This window comes from Cydia fagiglandana, chromosome Z (genome assembly GCF_963556715.1).
Source record: "Cydia fagiglandana chromosome Z, ilCydFagi1.1, whole genome shotgun sequence".
Classification (NCBI taxonomy): domain Eukaryota; kingdom Metazoa; phylum Arthropoda; class Insecta; order Lepidoptera; family Tortricidae; genus Cydia; species Cydia fagiglandana.
Genome location: NC_085959.1, coordinates 39,266,713 through 39,281,894, shown reverse-complemented (window position 1 = coordinate 39,281,894; position 15,182 = coordinate 39,266,713). Strand labels below are relative to the sequence as shown.

Here is a 15,182-nt window from a genome sequence, read left to right as displayed (position 1 = left end):
ATACAAAAATCCAAATTTTCTACAGCCGCCATTTCTAATAAATGTTGCCAGTGTAGTGAATATTTTTTCCTCCAAATGGGACATGACGTCTACATTCTAAAATAAAGACGCTCTATTAAATTTCATTGTATAATTATAGAAAATAATAATTAAGTTAATTATTTAGGTATTTAGTTTTTTTCTTATTTTTATTTTGTGTACCTATAGTTCGTTTTTTTTAGCATTAGAAATTAGGTAAACAATCTTGATGTGTCTTTTAATTGAAAAACACATTTTAAAAATAAGTTAGGGCAAATATATAACAATTATGAATGTAATACAATCATTTATATTCTTCTGCTTTCATAAGTAATAGTTTTTGAATTTTAAAAAGCGTTTTTAAATTAAAAGACATGTCAAGATCGCTTACCTTCTTGCAAGTTCTTTCTAATGCTAAAAAAAACGAACTATAATGTTCGTTTCAGTTTTCTGACTGATCTGCTTCTGTCTGCGAGGTGGAAGGAAAAAATTAGACTAAGTAAATCGGAATGATGCAATATGGAAACATTGGAAACCGACTAAACACAGCCGAATATGCTCTGTCCTATTTAAATTTATTCTTATTATATTATGCATATTTGTTAAATAAAAAAAAGTTGAAACTTATCAGCTGTCCTATTTCACAAAGTACAGAAATGCAATAAATCCCAAAATAAACAAAAAGCTTTTGTTACAAAAGCGAATCTACACACTTCCAAATTATTAATAACCAAGTGTGGATGTTGTTAAAATTCCCCTACTTTGAGAGAAGTAATTGAATACTGGCAACATATTTTGTATATATGTGTGTGTTTGCTGAGCGTAAAACACGAGCGTTCCACGCACACATCGATCGTGTTTCGGCTTCACTTTTAGCCAGTTAGCCGTATGGGGACTATCTGTCTATGCGTTATTAGTTTAAGATTCTACCAGTCAACGGAGTCAACTTCTTAGGTATCTGTGATGGAATTAGTTGCATTCAAACCAATTCAAACTCCTTGGGTTATGCAAAATACCTCTATTCTATTGCACCTATTGGTGTCAATCACTGAAAATGAAACCTATACAGGTCTATGGTGTCAATGCACCATCAAAACGACCACCATGACGTTAAACGTCAACCCGACGTTGACGGAATCAACAATTTTCGATATTTTTCTTAATTTGTAATATTAATATTTAGTAACAATGTTTTGCGCGGAGATGAATTCGTACTTGCAGCTGGTCTGTGCCATGGAGCCGAGGGTTATCAACAAGGCGGTTGAGAGAGCTATGGCGAATAAGGTTATAGACTTGCCTTGTGGTACGTAGCCGATATTACCATTACTTAAATTGCCGGGTCCACACAGAGCGAGCATACGCGCGAAGCAATTTCCTCGTGCACAAAACGGCCAGTGTAGACTAATGCCTCGCGCGCGCCGCCTCGGCCGAGGCACTTCTACACTGGCAGTTTAGTGCACGATGAAATTGCCTATTGTTTGGACCCGACTAATCAATGGTCTCAGAATAGTTTTTTAAGGACCTCAAAGATAAAGTCCAATATCTTACGTTATTCTGTAGGATTTATCGTCCAGTTTCTTACAGAATGTCCATGTCTTTAGCCATATTCCTACTCCGCTTTGTACTTATTATTGCCCAATATTGCTCTTTCTACTTATGATTGTTTTTATTTTTACTTGCTTTTGTTATTTATTTATTTTATTTTCATATTTGGGCTATTTCAGCCATGGAGCTCATAGAACCAATCAAGTGCAGGTGTGCTAAGTATTTAAAAGCATTGAAGGCAGCACAAAAAGGTAAGTTCTTTATAACTACATGTGCCTATTGTCGCCACCATGCACCATAACAGGCTTTTGACGGATGCTGACTGCGCGAAGCAGCTCGGTCTGTGTAGCTGGCCAAGGCCAAAAAACCCACTATTTTACATCGGTTTTAACCAATGTATGGCGGTCGTCGTCAACGTGCACACCGCGATCGTTTCGTTTCCGAGGAAAACGCACACGAGGCTACGGTGCCTCGGGCGGAGCACCTCTAAGGCCACGGACTGGACGCACGCGACCGGAGGCGCGGCGAGCGGCAAATCAAGTACATTCACACATTGCGCTCGACCAAATGTATGAATGGTCTTGATTTGCCGCTCACCGCGCCGCCAGTCACATGTGTCCTATCGAAAAACTAGTTTGAATTTGGAATGATACGTTAGTTTAACAGTTTAATTTTTATCTCAATCCATTTTCAGCCAAATTCAACCCACTCGGCCTAACTTCAGCCAGGCCGTCGACATACGCTCCACATATCGACATAACTCGCGCTCGACTCGGCTTCGGCCGGATAGGCTTGAGGATGGTCAACAGAGACCTGCACTCGCCAGACTATCTAATACAGTTGCAGGCGATACATACTGTTTTGGATCAAGTAAGGCCGAATTCTACGCGGATGAATTTGCTGAGAGCCTAGCAGTTAATAAAGCCTAGTGACGTAAGGTCACATACATACAGACGCCATAGATGAAGTCTTTACAAAGAGAGCGGGGTCACCACTCAGTTGAATTCGTAGATACAGAGTTGCATACACTATTTTACACAAAAACAGGCCATGAAGTCAATTGTTCTCAGGACTATTTAATAAAGATGCTGGAGCTACGTGCTATAATTCTTGGCCTTTCCGCAATCATTTCATTCACTACCTGTCTAGTGGTATTCGCTTTGCGTTCAACATTTAGAAACTTATTTTACATTAAAATTATACAATTCGCTTATTAGGCATTAGGCAAATTTATACTCGCATTAGCAGGCAATAAAACATTCGCCAAAGTTTAGAAATACATTAAGAATATCTATCTCCACCCACTTTACCAATACATTTCATAAAATTCGCTAAGTCCAATGCAGCAGTTGTTTAAAAACCGAGCCAAAGGTAAAAAAGCTCTTTAAAATGAGGCCTCTGAAGAGATAATAACACAAAGTTGCGCGTGCACACGGCACAAAGCCTGATACTGTTCGCGCACGTAGCCCGCGCAACATGCGCCGCGCCGTGTGCAATTGATATAAAGGCAGATCACCAAATATATTACTAATACGCCAAATAGGTATATTACTAGCCTTTCAGAGACAGGAGACAGCATACACCAGAGAATTTGGAACGGGTACCGCCGTGGTCTAGTAGTCAGTGGTGACCTCGGCCACCGCTGGAGTCGGTCACTTTTTTTTAGTGTACATGATATCTATTTCAGTTCATATTATGCAAATAATTTAAAATTCGCAGGTGCAAATATCAGAGAATGCCATGTTCCTCATAAAACTGAACGTGGTACACCGTCTAACGGAATTGCTCGATAACAGAGACCCGGTGATTCGGGAGAAGGTTTGCCTGATCCTGACGCATCTGGCAGGCTATCACCAGGGCAGGCTACGACTTAACGATTGTCCGAATCTCTATTTCAGGTATTAGGAGCATTTTAGAAACTTTTAATTTGTGAAATAAAATCTGTCCCATTGTATGTAATCAAATGGACGCACTTCCTAAATTGGAAACTTCACATACTTTATACATGTATTTAAGTTGGGTGATGATGCAATATAGTACTAACGAGTTGGTTTGATGACGGAGAGAAATAGCTATAGAAACTGTGATAAAACAACGCAACCGCAGTTTGGGTTTACGACAAAACCTTATTTGCGATTTAGTAAACTCGTGTTTGCTCTCGATGTCCGATTGAAACGAAATTAGCATAGTTATTTATTTGGTGACAATGTAAAGTTATGATGTTGGTTGCGTTTGCCTCGCGAGGCACACCTACATAGAACGAGCTGCTCCGCGCGGCAATTGCTTCGCAACGCGGCTCTTTCTATGTGGCCCTGTGTGGAAGAAGTAAAATAAGCCCAAAAATTATCGTATTTACAGACTAATGTGGCTTTGTCTGAGAGACAGGAAAGAAATAAGATACGCCGCAGCCTACACTTTTAGAACGCTCAGCAGAGATCGCTGCGCCTGTGAAGCAATTTGCAAAGTCGACGATATAATCGAAAACATGCTTAAAATCGTCAAAAACGAGTATACAGGAATTGTCTTAATACATTTAAAGAGTATGAAGAATCTTTTTGAATACGACCCAGTCGTGCCGCTAAAAGCGAACGCGTTTCAAGTAATGTTAAACTTATTTACTAATGCTGATCCCAGAATAATTTCAGAGGCAATGGAGTGTATGTCACAACTTTGCAAGCATGATGTTGGAAAGCTTTTAGCTGACCAGTACGATTTGACATTCTTTTTACGCCCATACCTGACTTGTAAGGAATATGGTGTAGTTATGAGCGCCGTTGGACTGATGTGTTACACGACTTTGACGAAGCGTTCGAAATGGCGGGCGAAAGAGGTTGCAAAGGAGTTGACAATGAATTTAATGCATTTATGTCATGCCCCAATGCTTCCCTTGCTCCAGTTGAGGACTATGCAAGTTTTGATAAACCTTTGCGACTGTCCTGATATAAGGAAGCATGTTAAACATTTATGGAAACATAAAGTTCAGTTGATCATGATAAGAACTCACGAAGAGTGGGACGGGACTATGGAAACGAGCAGTATGGGGTTAGAGACGGGGCATAATTATAGAACCATGTGCATAGAGGGCATTGAGACTATTAAGAATGATTACGGAGATAATGCGGAAGTGGTGAACGTGCATAGTTACTTGAGGAGGTTGCGGGAGAAGAAGGAACAGCTATTGAAGGCTATCGATTGGACGCCATACTCGTAGACATTTTTTAGATTATAAAAATTTAAGCTTTGTAAAATATGTTATTCGTAAAATTTTGTATTATAAACGACATCGTTTGTGTCGTCTGAACAAATTATGTGTGCTGAAATATGCCTGAAATATATATTTTTATTCATATGAGTGCGAGTTATTTATTCACGATCGTAAACATGAATAAGTACATATATTCAGCTCAGTTCATTAAAAGGAAATATTTAGACACATTGACGCAAAAAATGACCAAACATAATTTTTATGGTCGTCATAAGCCCTTTTCACAGTGGGCCTACTTAGCATATTAGTAGAACGTAATATGACATATCTTTTAAAAAAAACTATGCTACTATTGTTTTCTGTTTGTTGGGCCAGAAAAGTAGATCCGCCTATACTATCCTCCTAAGTCCCAGAAGCCTTTATAAAGGCTATATTCCAAAACATAATTTTTAACTTTGATAAAATAGGTCAAGGTTTCAAATTCAAAAAAGAAACTTACGGTTCTGGGACTTAGGAGGCTATAGAAAATCATATCAATAATCCTATCAGATTTTTGAAAAATCTATAACATTGTGAAAACAATACAATAAGAGAAATAAGACAAATTGTAAGCACATTTATTTTGAACCCAGGAACGTAAACAAACAATTAAAATCTACTTGAGCTACACATTACTATCCCTTTCAGTACCATGGAAATCGAGTGAAACATATTTTAAGCTCTTCTAAAATCTTGGACGTCTAAAGCTGTATCCACACACTGCCTTTTTTCCAATTTTTAAGCTGAGTTCTGTTACACTTACGACAATAAATAAAAATTGTAGATAAAAAGGACATAGTGTGGACATAACTTAATGAATGCTACATGATGTATTATTTAGCTACAAATTGAAAGGCTGCTTGCACGAAACCTTTTAAACGCCAAGAACACCTGAAGGCGTCGTAACTAGTCGTCCCCACAGGGCCATGGGCACAAATGTGTTATGGCGTACGCTGTCAAAGTAACCTTTACACTGTCAAGTAAGGTTTACATTAGCTCGCTTGCGCCCGTGACTTGGCGAGTGAGTGACGTTTACGAAATTTTAACCCTTCAAATGCTTTAGTGTTTCATCAGCCCGTTTCAGTCCACTGCTGGACATAGGCCTCTAGGCTTTGGTGTTTAAAGGGTTAAAATTTATCTTGTGTAAGAAATTTTACTCGTGTGTGGAAACCAGCCCTAAACCTTCAATGTGTGAAGACGGTCCAAGGGATAAGTACCGAAAGGACATTTTGTGCTATTTGGCGAACTTATAGCTATCTCAGTCACAGTGTAAGGAAGGTGTCTTTTTAGAGTTTTTAGACCCAGTAGTCCAACTTCGAACATTCTATAATCGTTAGAAATTCTAAATATCGAGCGCATTTGCACGCCGACGACGGTCCGCCCGGGCGCGCCCCGCCGCAAACATGCCTACAGATGTAGTGCATAATTTTTCCCCATCGTATTTTCTCGGAAACGTTCGTATTTGTCACGCTACTTACGTCAACCTCAGTACTTGCTGTACCGAGATTGACTGAAATAGCAAGACACGTTCGTTTCCGTGAAGATACGATGGAAAATAATTATGCACTATATCTGTCGCGTCGTCACTTGTTTTACCCAAGATCCGCTAATTTTTTGTTCGAAGTTGTACTACACGGTATAAATTGTCTCAGTCGTCCGTACAGACAGCAACACTCTTAGGCCCCCCCCCACATCTGGCGTCTTTCGAGCGTCGGCGTCTACAATTCTATGGCCGACGTCGACGCAACGTTGACGCAGCGTCGACGCAACTGCGCAGCAACGTCATTTTCCATAGCGCTGGACCGACGCCGACAGACGCCGACGCTCGAAAGACGCCAGATGTGGGGGGGCCCTTAACTGTCCATCGGTGGACCTTATGCCTTTTGTAATAAGGTTTACCGATGGACTATATCAGCGGTCGGCAACCTTTTAGCAGCCAAGGGCCACATAGTAGTTAACGGAGGTGACGCGGGCCGTACTTTGTTAATATTTATGACTTTATGAGACATTGTCGTTTGTCACTACTACATACAAAATAGCCAAGGCGGCACTCGGGCCGCAAGTGACAGGTTCAAGAGCCGCATGCGGCCCGCGGGCCGCAGGTTGCCGACCGCTGGACTATATGATGGATTATACGATCACTTGACAGATAAGTGGTAGGGTAGCTAAGGCAAAAGTGTGATTTCATAGACTCCATCTAAGCTAACTCTGCACCGACTTTGACAGAAAAAAGTATGAAAGTGACGCCATAAACTGGAACATCTTACAATGAACCGAACATATTAAACATGTCAGATTGTCCTAAAAATAATACGTAGGTATATTTAACAAAAATGCACTATATCAAAAGTATGTATACAAACTACGCCATACAGACTTACAGAGTTTTACATTATAACTATTGGGAAATCTTTCATATGTGGTTTTGAAAACATAATTAGGGTAACTTAGGACATAAAAAAAGTGATGTCGAAAAAGGTGACTATCGTAAGGCGTCTGATTTCTTTTAATAATCAAATATTACAAATAAATCAATACAAACTAAGAGAATAATAAAATAAAAATACTATTAATCTATGAAATTGAAAAATTCACGGTTACCCACAATTATTATTCCTATTTTACATTGTGTCATATTACAAAAATAATCTGTTCCAAGCCAAGAATATTGGAAGTCAAAATTGTGCAAATATACAAAAGCTGTCAATATATTTGTTTTTCTAGCAAGAATATACGTGTTTCTATGCATACGCATTACGCACCGTATCCAGTACTTATATTATCATTATACAAAATAAGATAAGGCCAGGCGGGGCTATTCCGTTAGAGGGTTAATTATGTCAAGCTGTTACGTATAGGTTTTTTAATACAAACTTTCTTGAAGACAATTACAGTAAAACGGGTCAGATTGTTATAAATAAAAACCCTCTTAAATTCCGTTTAAGCTAACTTGGCACCGACTTGAACATAACAAAGTGAGGATATGTCACTATACACCTCATATTTGCATAGAAAAAAAACTCTCATATTCTGACAAAATGCTGACGAAATGGCCCCACTTGGTTGGATTATCGTTGTATCGTCGAAAGTACAATTAAGATAGTATTTATCTCAGTTTAAACGGGCAAATTTATAAAAAAACTATTTGAGGTATCAACTACATACATGGTTGCATAAATATGTACGCATTTTTTGCGTGTGTTCTGCGTAGATACTTACGCACCTATAGCAATAATTTCCAATATACTTAGCCTCTAAAGCTGTTTTTTTTCCGCTGAGGCAAGTTACAAATGAAATACGATATCATAAAATACGATTAGTGATGTCTATTACTACACTAAGGGCCCCCCACATCTGGCGTCTTTCGAGCGTCGGCGTCTACAATTCTATGGCCGACGTCGACGCAACGTCAACGCAGCGTCGACGCAACCGCGCAGCGACGTCATTTTCCATAGCGCTGGACCGACGCCGACAGACGCCGACGCTCGAAAGACGCCAGATGTGGGGGGGGCCTAAAATGGAAATGATATAGTCACGACATGTAGCTAGGCTATATTGGATACAGATGTAGTGCATTATTGTTTTCCATCGTATTTTCTCGGAAACGTTCGTATTTGTCATGCTGCTTCAGTCAACGTCAGTACTTTTTGTACCGAAACTGACTGAAACAGCAAGACACGTTCGTACGTTTGCGTGAAAATACGATGGAAAATAATTATGCACTAAATATGTATTTTTATAATGCTCCATAATATTGGGTCCGCCTTAGACTGGAAAAGCCTTATTAAATAGGTACGTCTTATACTCGTACATCATATGGCACTAAAGTATATCGAAGGTAAAATGTAAATTTGGATTAGTCACAATTTTATCACAAGTTCCGCAAATACCTAATTACCGTAATACCTAATTTTACTAGCAAATTCTTGCAATTTTTTATTTACTAATCTAATTGCATTATCAAATTAGCTAAGACAATACTTCGTTTTATGAGTTGTCATTTTCATATTTACAATAAAATTATATTTACAATCCTTAAGTATTATAGTTTCAACTGTTCGCTATTTCAAAATGCCCTTCAGGTTCAAGTGAAATTTACAGTAAGGTCAATGTGGTTATTCCATCATAGGGCCTATTCCGTTCACTAGCTTTTTCTCGAACAACATTACTAAATTCGTCGACAAAGCAGCGATTGCTTTAGTTTCATCCATCAAAAGCAAATGGTTCTTTTGCAAGGATTGAAAATCAAAGAAATATACGCTCGTAGACGGAATAGGCACTATGACGGAATTAGCCACATTGACCTTATTATATTTAGCAAAATGAACATCAGCATAGCCGTATTTTAGGTACAGTCGTCATCTGATATATCGTAGCGGGTAAGGGCGACAAATATCTATATTGTCAATGCGTTAGAGTGCGGGTTAAGATATTTGTGAGCACCTAGGCTGCGCCGATATATCTGATGTCCACTGTACATTGGGTTTTATTAGGAAACGGGGTAAATTACGTCAATTATAGCGTATTGCGGCATTGGTTACTATAGCAACGTATGCATACATAAGCAAGATACATGTTGTAAATCGATGCCATGCAATAAACCCGAAGCGCTTTTAAAGAACTCACAAACCTTATTAATTAGATCCTACATTAATTACAATGCCAAAAGCAGATGTAATTTACTATTTTAAAATCAGTGCGGCTAAATAAGTTTGCGGGGAAATCAGTATACGAAATATATGTCAACTGTGTAACGGAATTTGCGGAATTATCCCGCAGACGGTTTTAACTGCGCCGCTCAAAAACGTCGGGCTATTTGAGTTACTTTATGCGTTTTATAAGATTTTACTAAACATTTTGCTTTACAACGATATAGATATCAGTTATTTATATAATAAAATACACTAACAGATATTTTGTAAATGTGTGATACTGATTTATATAGTGATATGAATATTTGGCGTATATTATCGAGAAAGTCTACTTACAGATATACTCTAATCTTAACCCATTGACCACCAAAGGCGTGAACTGACGCGCGCGGCTGCAGCCCAATATCATACTTCGTGCATTACGACAAGGTTCACAATGACGCGCCGCGCACGATAGGCGTTCAAAGGGTTAAACAAAACAATAAAATCGTCTGAATATTCATGTACAGTCAGCAGCAAAAGTTGCTTATCGGGCGAGGTGTTCAAAATTACCTTGACACGCTCTTATTCTCATAACAAGTCGCGTTCAAGATCATTTTGTTTGAATACCTGGCCCGTTTAGCAGCTTTTGCTGCTGACTGTACCTTCTCGATTTTCTTGCTTTATTATAATTTTAAGAAACATTATTAAGGCCAAATGTGAATTTCACGAAAAGGCCACCATTACGTGTTTAAAATGTGACTTAAATATGGTATATTATACAATTTAATGGTGTTAGATGAGCAGTCTATCTGTCACGGAACCGTATTCAAATTATACAGTCACCAAGCGAAGGTGTTCACAAATATCTGAACACAACCTCTATCATAAAAACGTTAAAGAGCATGTTTAGATATTTTTGAGCACCATGGCCGCTCCGATATATCTGACGGCGACTGTAGGATCTATAATCTACCTATATGCAGTATATACAAATAGGAAGTCTACGTATTTATTGTCTCTAATACTTTACTTCTACGTATAAAGTGTGATACAAAAACACTAGTGCATAATAGTTTTCCATCGTATTTTCTCGGAAGCGTTCGTATTTGTCATGCTACTTCAGTCAACGTCAGTACTTTATGTACCGAGACGGACAGAAATAGCAAGACACGTTCGTACGTTTCCGTGAAAATCATCATTGGCCACAGCATCTTGACAGATGCTGTGGCCAATGCACTACATCTGTATACAATCCGTTCTATTAATGTCAATACGAATAAGTGTGGCTGCGGGGTAAGTATGGCTGGCATTCACATTGGGAATGTCTACACAAAATACAAATACAAATAATTTATTTATAACACCAAGTTATACAGGTCAGGCTTAGGTCTAGGAAATACAATTGGTATTTTTATAAATTATGAATCATAATATACAATAGGTACAGGTACATAAGTTATGTTAATATCACCACAATCATACAATTCCAGTTATTATTATTAAACTCATTGACTAGGAAGCTCGTAGAACTCATCCAATGAATAAAACGGTATCGTCTTGGGTCGTCCCATTCGTTTTTCGTCAAGTTCACACGTTTTATTGGTATCATTTTGGGTCGTCCCATTCGTTTTTCGTCGAGTTCTTAAACTAGTCCTAACCTGCTTTCGTCACTCATTCTACATTCGTCACAATCGTCGGTGGCTTTCAATGTAGAATGTGTGACGAAAGCAGAATAGGACTAATTTAAGAACTCGACGAAAAACGAATGGGACGACCCAAAATGATACCAATAAAACGTGTGGTCACATTAATTAGAGTTTATTGCGAATTCATATATTCACACACATATCCCGCAGCCGTACTTATCCGTATTGACATTACAGCAAAATATGTTATGAAATGACAGCACTTTAAAAGCCAATGACAAGTCGTTGAGGTTTTCAAGTTGAACCCTTCTAGTCACACGGACGAGATATCGCGTAGGCAGAAATTACTGATTCGATTCTAATTTCAACACTTCAAGCTTTCTGGCTGGCACATTTCATGCCTAAAAACTTGGTACTAGACTATATTTGGCATGTTGTGGTTATTGCACATATATAGGGACCGTGCACGATGGAACTCTGCCATCTTGTGGTCTGAATTGGAAACTTAAACTTGACATTGCTTCATGCCAAAGCAGGTGCAGTACACGCACTATCCCTTGCGCGTTTTTGGTCCTGCCATCTTGTGGTCGAAATCGGAAACTTAATTACTTTGCGCCAATAAACAAGGGGGCTCCTGTGCTGCCCCCTACAGTTCATGCACGTTCCCTATAGTCCGTAGGTGTATATGATCCGTTCAGTTTTGGCAGACGCCACGTGAATGCTCGTACAGCGCTTTGCACAAGTCGTGCAGGGTTGCGTCTCACCTGTGGAGATAGTTATGGGTAAATGGGTAATTCTCTACGAACGTGTCCTGTACGAGTAAGTAAGTGGTCTTGGTGGTAAGTGTGGCACATGCATAAATGTGGCTGGCCTTCCCAATGGGACTTGTTTATAGCGTTTATAGTTAGTATACATTTGCAACTTGTTTAGTGGCGAATGTATGAATACGCAAAAAAAACACTAATCAATGTGTAAGTTTGAAGGTCAGCCACTTATCCCACAGCCACACTTACCCGTATTGATCCTATTACCATTTTATTGCGTGATTTAAAGCTAAGATTTCAAACGTTATAACGTACACTTCCGACTCCGAGTCGATATCGTCTTTAGACAGCGAAAGGGACCAACACGCCGAGTTATTAGACTATTCTACGATTGTACCATGAGTAGAAAAATAAACCGCAAAGCGGGGCTCTTACTACATACTCGACAAATCCCCGCATCGCGGGGCTCATTCTCCTAAGCTCCTTATGAATCAAAGGTAATCCTCACCTGCCACCTCCACGTTTATTAAGCGGGTCATACACCTCCGACTCAGAGTCGATTTCATCTTCGGACAGCGAGAGGGAGCCACCGACGCGCCGGGTACGCAGACCCTCCTGAAATAAGTTTTAAATTATTTAATATTGTTCTTACATGATTATTATTTTCCGACATTTAAACATACCTCAACCGTAAAAGCTTGGACAACGATTCCCAATTAGAATTTAGAATGATCCACGGTAAGTTTCTCTAGACTTATATCGACCCGGATATGGTAACAATAAAAAAGGTGATCACGATCAATATGTCAATATACAAGCACTGTTATAATTAGATCAATGTAATGTTGTTATATTATACGCTACGTTGTTTGACAAAAATTGTTACGATTACAACAACAACTATAAGCAATAGACGAATTAAGAGAGACAGAGATAGAGATTACATGTAATTATCGGCCGAGGCAAAGCCCAGGCTTCCTTATTTACTGGCCTAGGTGTGTTCACTATTTTGCTCGACGGAGCCGGAAAGCGTTAACTTCGTTTAGCACAGCTAACCGAAAGTGACCGCTTTCCGGCTGGAGGGAAGAAAAAACTATTTTCTCCAATATGCTCGGAAATGTTCACCTTACTGTAGCAAAAATAGTACGGGAAGTTCTTCGTTAATGTCAAACTCTAACTAAAAAACATCAAACTATCGCTGTCCTGTTCTAGCGGACGGGAAGTAAAAAAACACAACAGTAATAACTTATTACTGTAGTGTTTTTTACTTTTTAATAATAAAAAACGCAAACAGCCAATTATTATTGCCGCGAGCCGCTTCTACACGACCCGATCAGCTATCATTTCACGTGTATGATCGTGCGAATACTGCTTAATAAAATCAAAGATTATTTTTATAATTTTTTAAATCTCATCCGTGTTCATAAAGCTTACATAGTTTGTCAAAGGACTTTCTCATTTCAAACATAGACAAAGAGAATCATACTATCTTTGTCTTACACTAGTACTAGCACCCAAAAGAAAAGGATGGGTGTAGTTTTCCTAGTTCTTACTGACTGAAAAGTTGGTATGACAAACTATATTGCGCAATTATATTGAATGAACGAATATTGAATGGTACTGAATGGCAGAATAAGTTTGTGCCTTTAACTTTTAAAAATTAACTAAAGAGGGAAATTGTTTTTGACATTTTGGATGTGAAGGTTTGATTTGAGTGATGCTTGATGCTTAAATAATAATTATTTTAGCTTATTTCCTCGCATGTTTGGAGAAAAGCACTATATATGCCTCGGCAGGAATAGCAATTCGTGGATTCGTCTTCTTTGTTGACAAAATCGAAACTCATCCACGAATTGCCCTTTCCCGGCCTCTGCAATAATGTACTATTCTATAACCACCATGAGGAAGGAATAGAAAATAATTGTGCAGAAAAAGTAAGTAAAAAGTGCGGTCGCACAACAGTAGTGTAGATAAGCGAATATTAAGACGCGTAAAGGCGCGATGCAACTCATTATGTGACAACTAGACTGTAAAATATAAGTTTGACAACCAAACCATGTTATGTTAAGAGGCCGTACAGCGTCTATAATGCCATTAAAGAGTTGTTAAAAATAGAAGAGGTGTCTTGGACAGAAATCGTGCTTAGTATTTGACAGCTGAAACAGGTGTCAATTTGTTTGTTAGAGTTGAACAAACGTCACAATCTTCTTAAGCTGTCAAACTCTTGGGCACGTAATTACTGCGCTCCTAAGCTACAACCCGGTATCTCAAAACAAATAAACTTGTAAATGCAACTTTCAGATTCTGTCTGTAACTTGGCACATGTTGCATTCAATTTCCATTTAAAATACTGGTTCTTAGCTTAGAAGCGCAAATTGACACTTTTACAACTTGTTCGATACCAGTAACCTCGTGACAAACGAAACCACAACCTTTGGCAGAAAATCAAGCATTATTCCCAGCGCACATATAAAAAAAAATAACAAAAAAAAAACCCGAACTACGGTGCCATGTACCAATTCAGTGTCACTGATCCATGCCGCGCCCTCCTCAACGCTTGAAGACATCTGCGTGTATTAGAAATACCATGTTACTTGGTGCCCCTTTACCCCCATAGGGTTGATTTAGACGGCGCGCGAACTCGCATGCGATTTTAGTTATATTGCGGACTGTTGGTTACGTCCAATTCAACCGACCAATCAAAACCCGTAATGGTATGAAACTCGGGTATGTCGTATGTATCGGGTAGTCTTGGGTCGTCCCATTCGTTTTTCGTCAAGTTCTCAAATTAGTCCTATTCTGCTTTCGTCACTCATTCTACATTGAAAGCCACCGACGATTGTGACGAATGTAGAATGAGTGACGAAAGCAGAATAGGACCAATTTGAGAACTTGACGAAAAACGAATGGGACGACCCAAGACGATACCGAAACTCGCATGGGAGTTCTCGCATAGTCTATCAGCCCTTATTCATAAAACTTTACAGGCCTCGATCAATTAGTTAATTTATCTTTTATCCAGCAATACGCAGTAGCGTAACTACGAGTATAGTTTGTAGGTTTCAAATAGAGTCCGACGGCTAATCCTATTGTCTATTGTTAAGTAAAACCGCACATGCTACTACCTGCAAAAAAGGGTCTTCATTATTCTATTTGGCACCTGAGCGCGGACTAGTTCAACGCTCAAAAAACCAGTGTAAATGCGCTCTCCGATAACGCGCCTTTGTCGCATCTCGATGACAAATTTTAGACTGGTTCTGTAGCGTTCGACTCGCCGGTACTCAGTAACCGAAGTACGTATTTTTTATGCAGGTGGTTGTGGCACGTGGCA

At 39.0% G+C, this 15,182-nt stretch overlaps 1 protein-coding gene across 1 annotated transcript; it reads left to right on the top strand.

Annotated features, from left to right (window-relative positions):
• Nucleotides 1–1,122: 1,122 nt before the first annotated feature.
• Nucleotides 1,123–4,913, top strand: LOC134678235 (uncharacterized). The gene is made up of 4 exons (XM_063536705.1): nucleotides 1,123–1,321; nucleotides 2,258–2,433; nucleotides 3,283–3,461; nucleotides 3,922–4,913. The coding sequence occupies exons 1-4, from the start codon at nucleotides 1,207–1,209 to the stop codon at nucleotides 4,772–4,774; spliced, it is 1,323 nt and encodes a 440-aa protein (XP_063392775.1). The 5' UTR covers nucleotides 1,123–1,206; the 3' UTR covers nucleotides 4,775–4,913.
• Nucleotides 4,914–15,182: the final 10,269 nt, after the last annotated feature.

What these genes read in the sequence shown, in the direction of transcription:
- LOC134678235 (XM_063536705.1), top strand. Translation starts at nt 1,207, where the DNA reads ATGTTTTGCGCGGAGATGAATTCGTACTTGCAGCTGGTCTGTGCCATG. An exon ending in GGTTATAGACTTGCCTTGTG is followed by an intron (nt 1,322 to 2,257) that starts GTACGTAGCCGA and finishes ATCCATTTTCAG; the next exon opens with CCAAATTCAACCCACTCGGC. An exon ending in TGTCCGAATCTCTATTTCAG is followed by an intron (nt 3,462 to 3,921) that starts GTATTAGGAGCA and finishes TCGTATTTACAG; the next exon opens with ACTAATGTGGCTTTGTCTGA.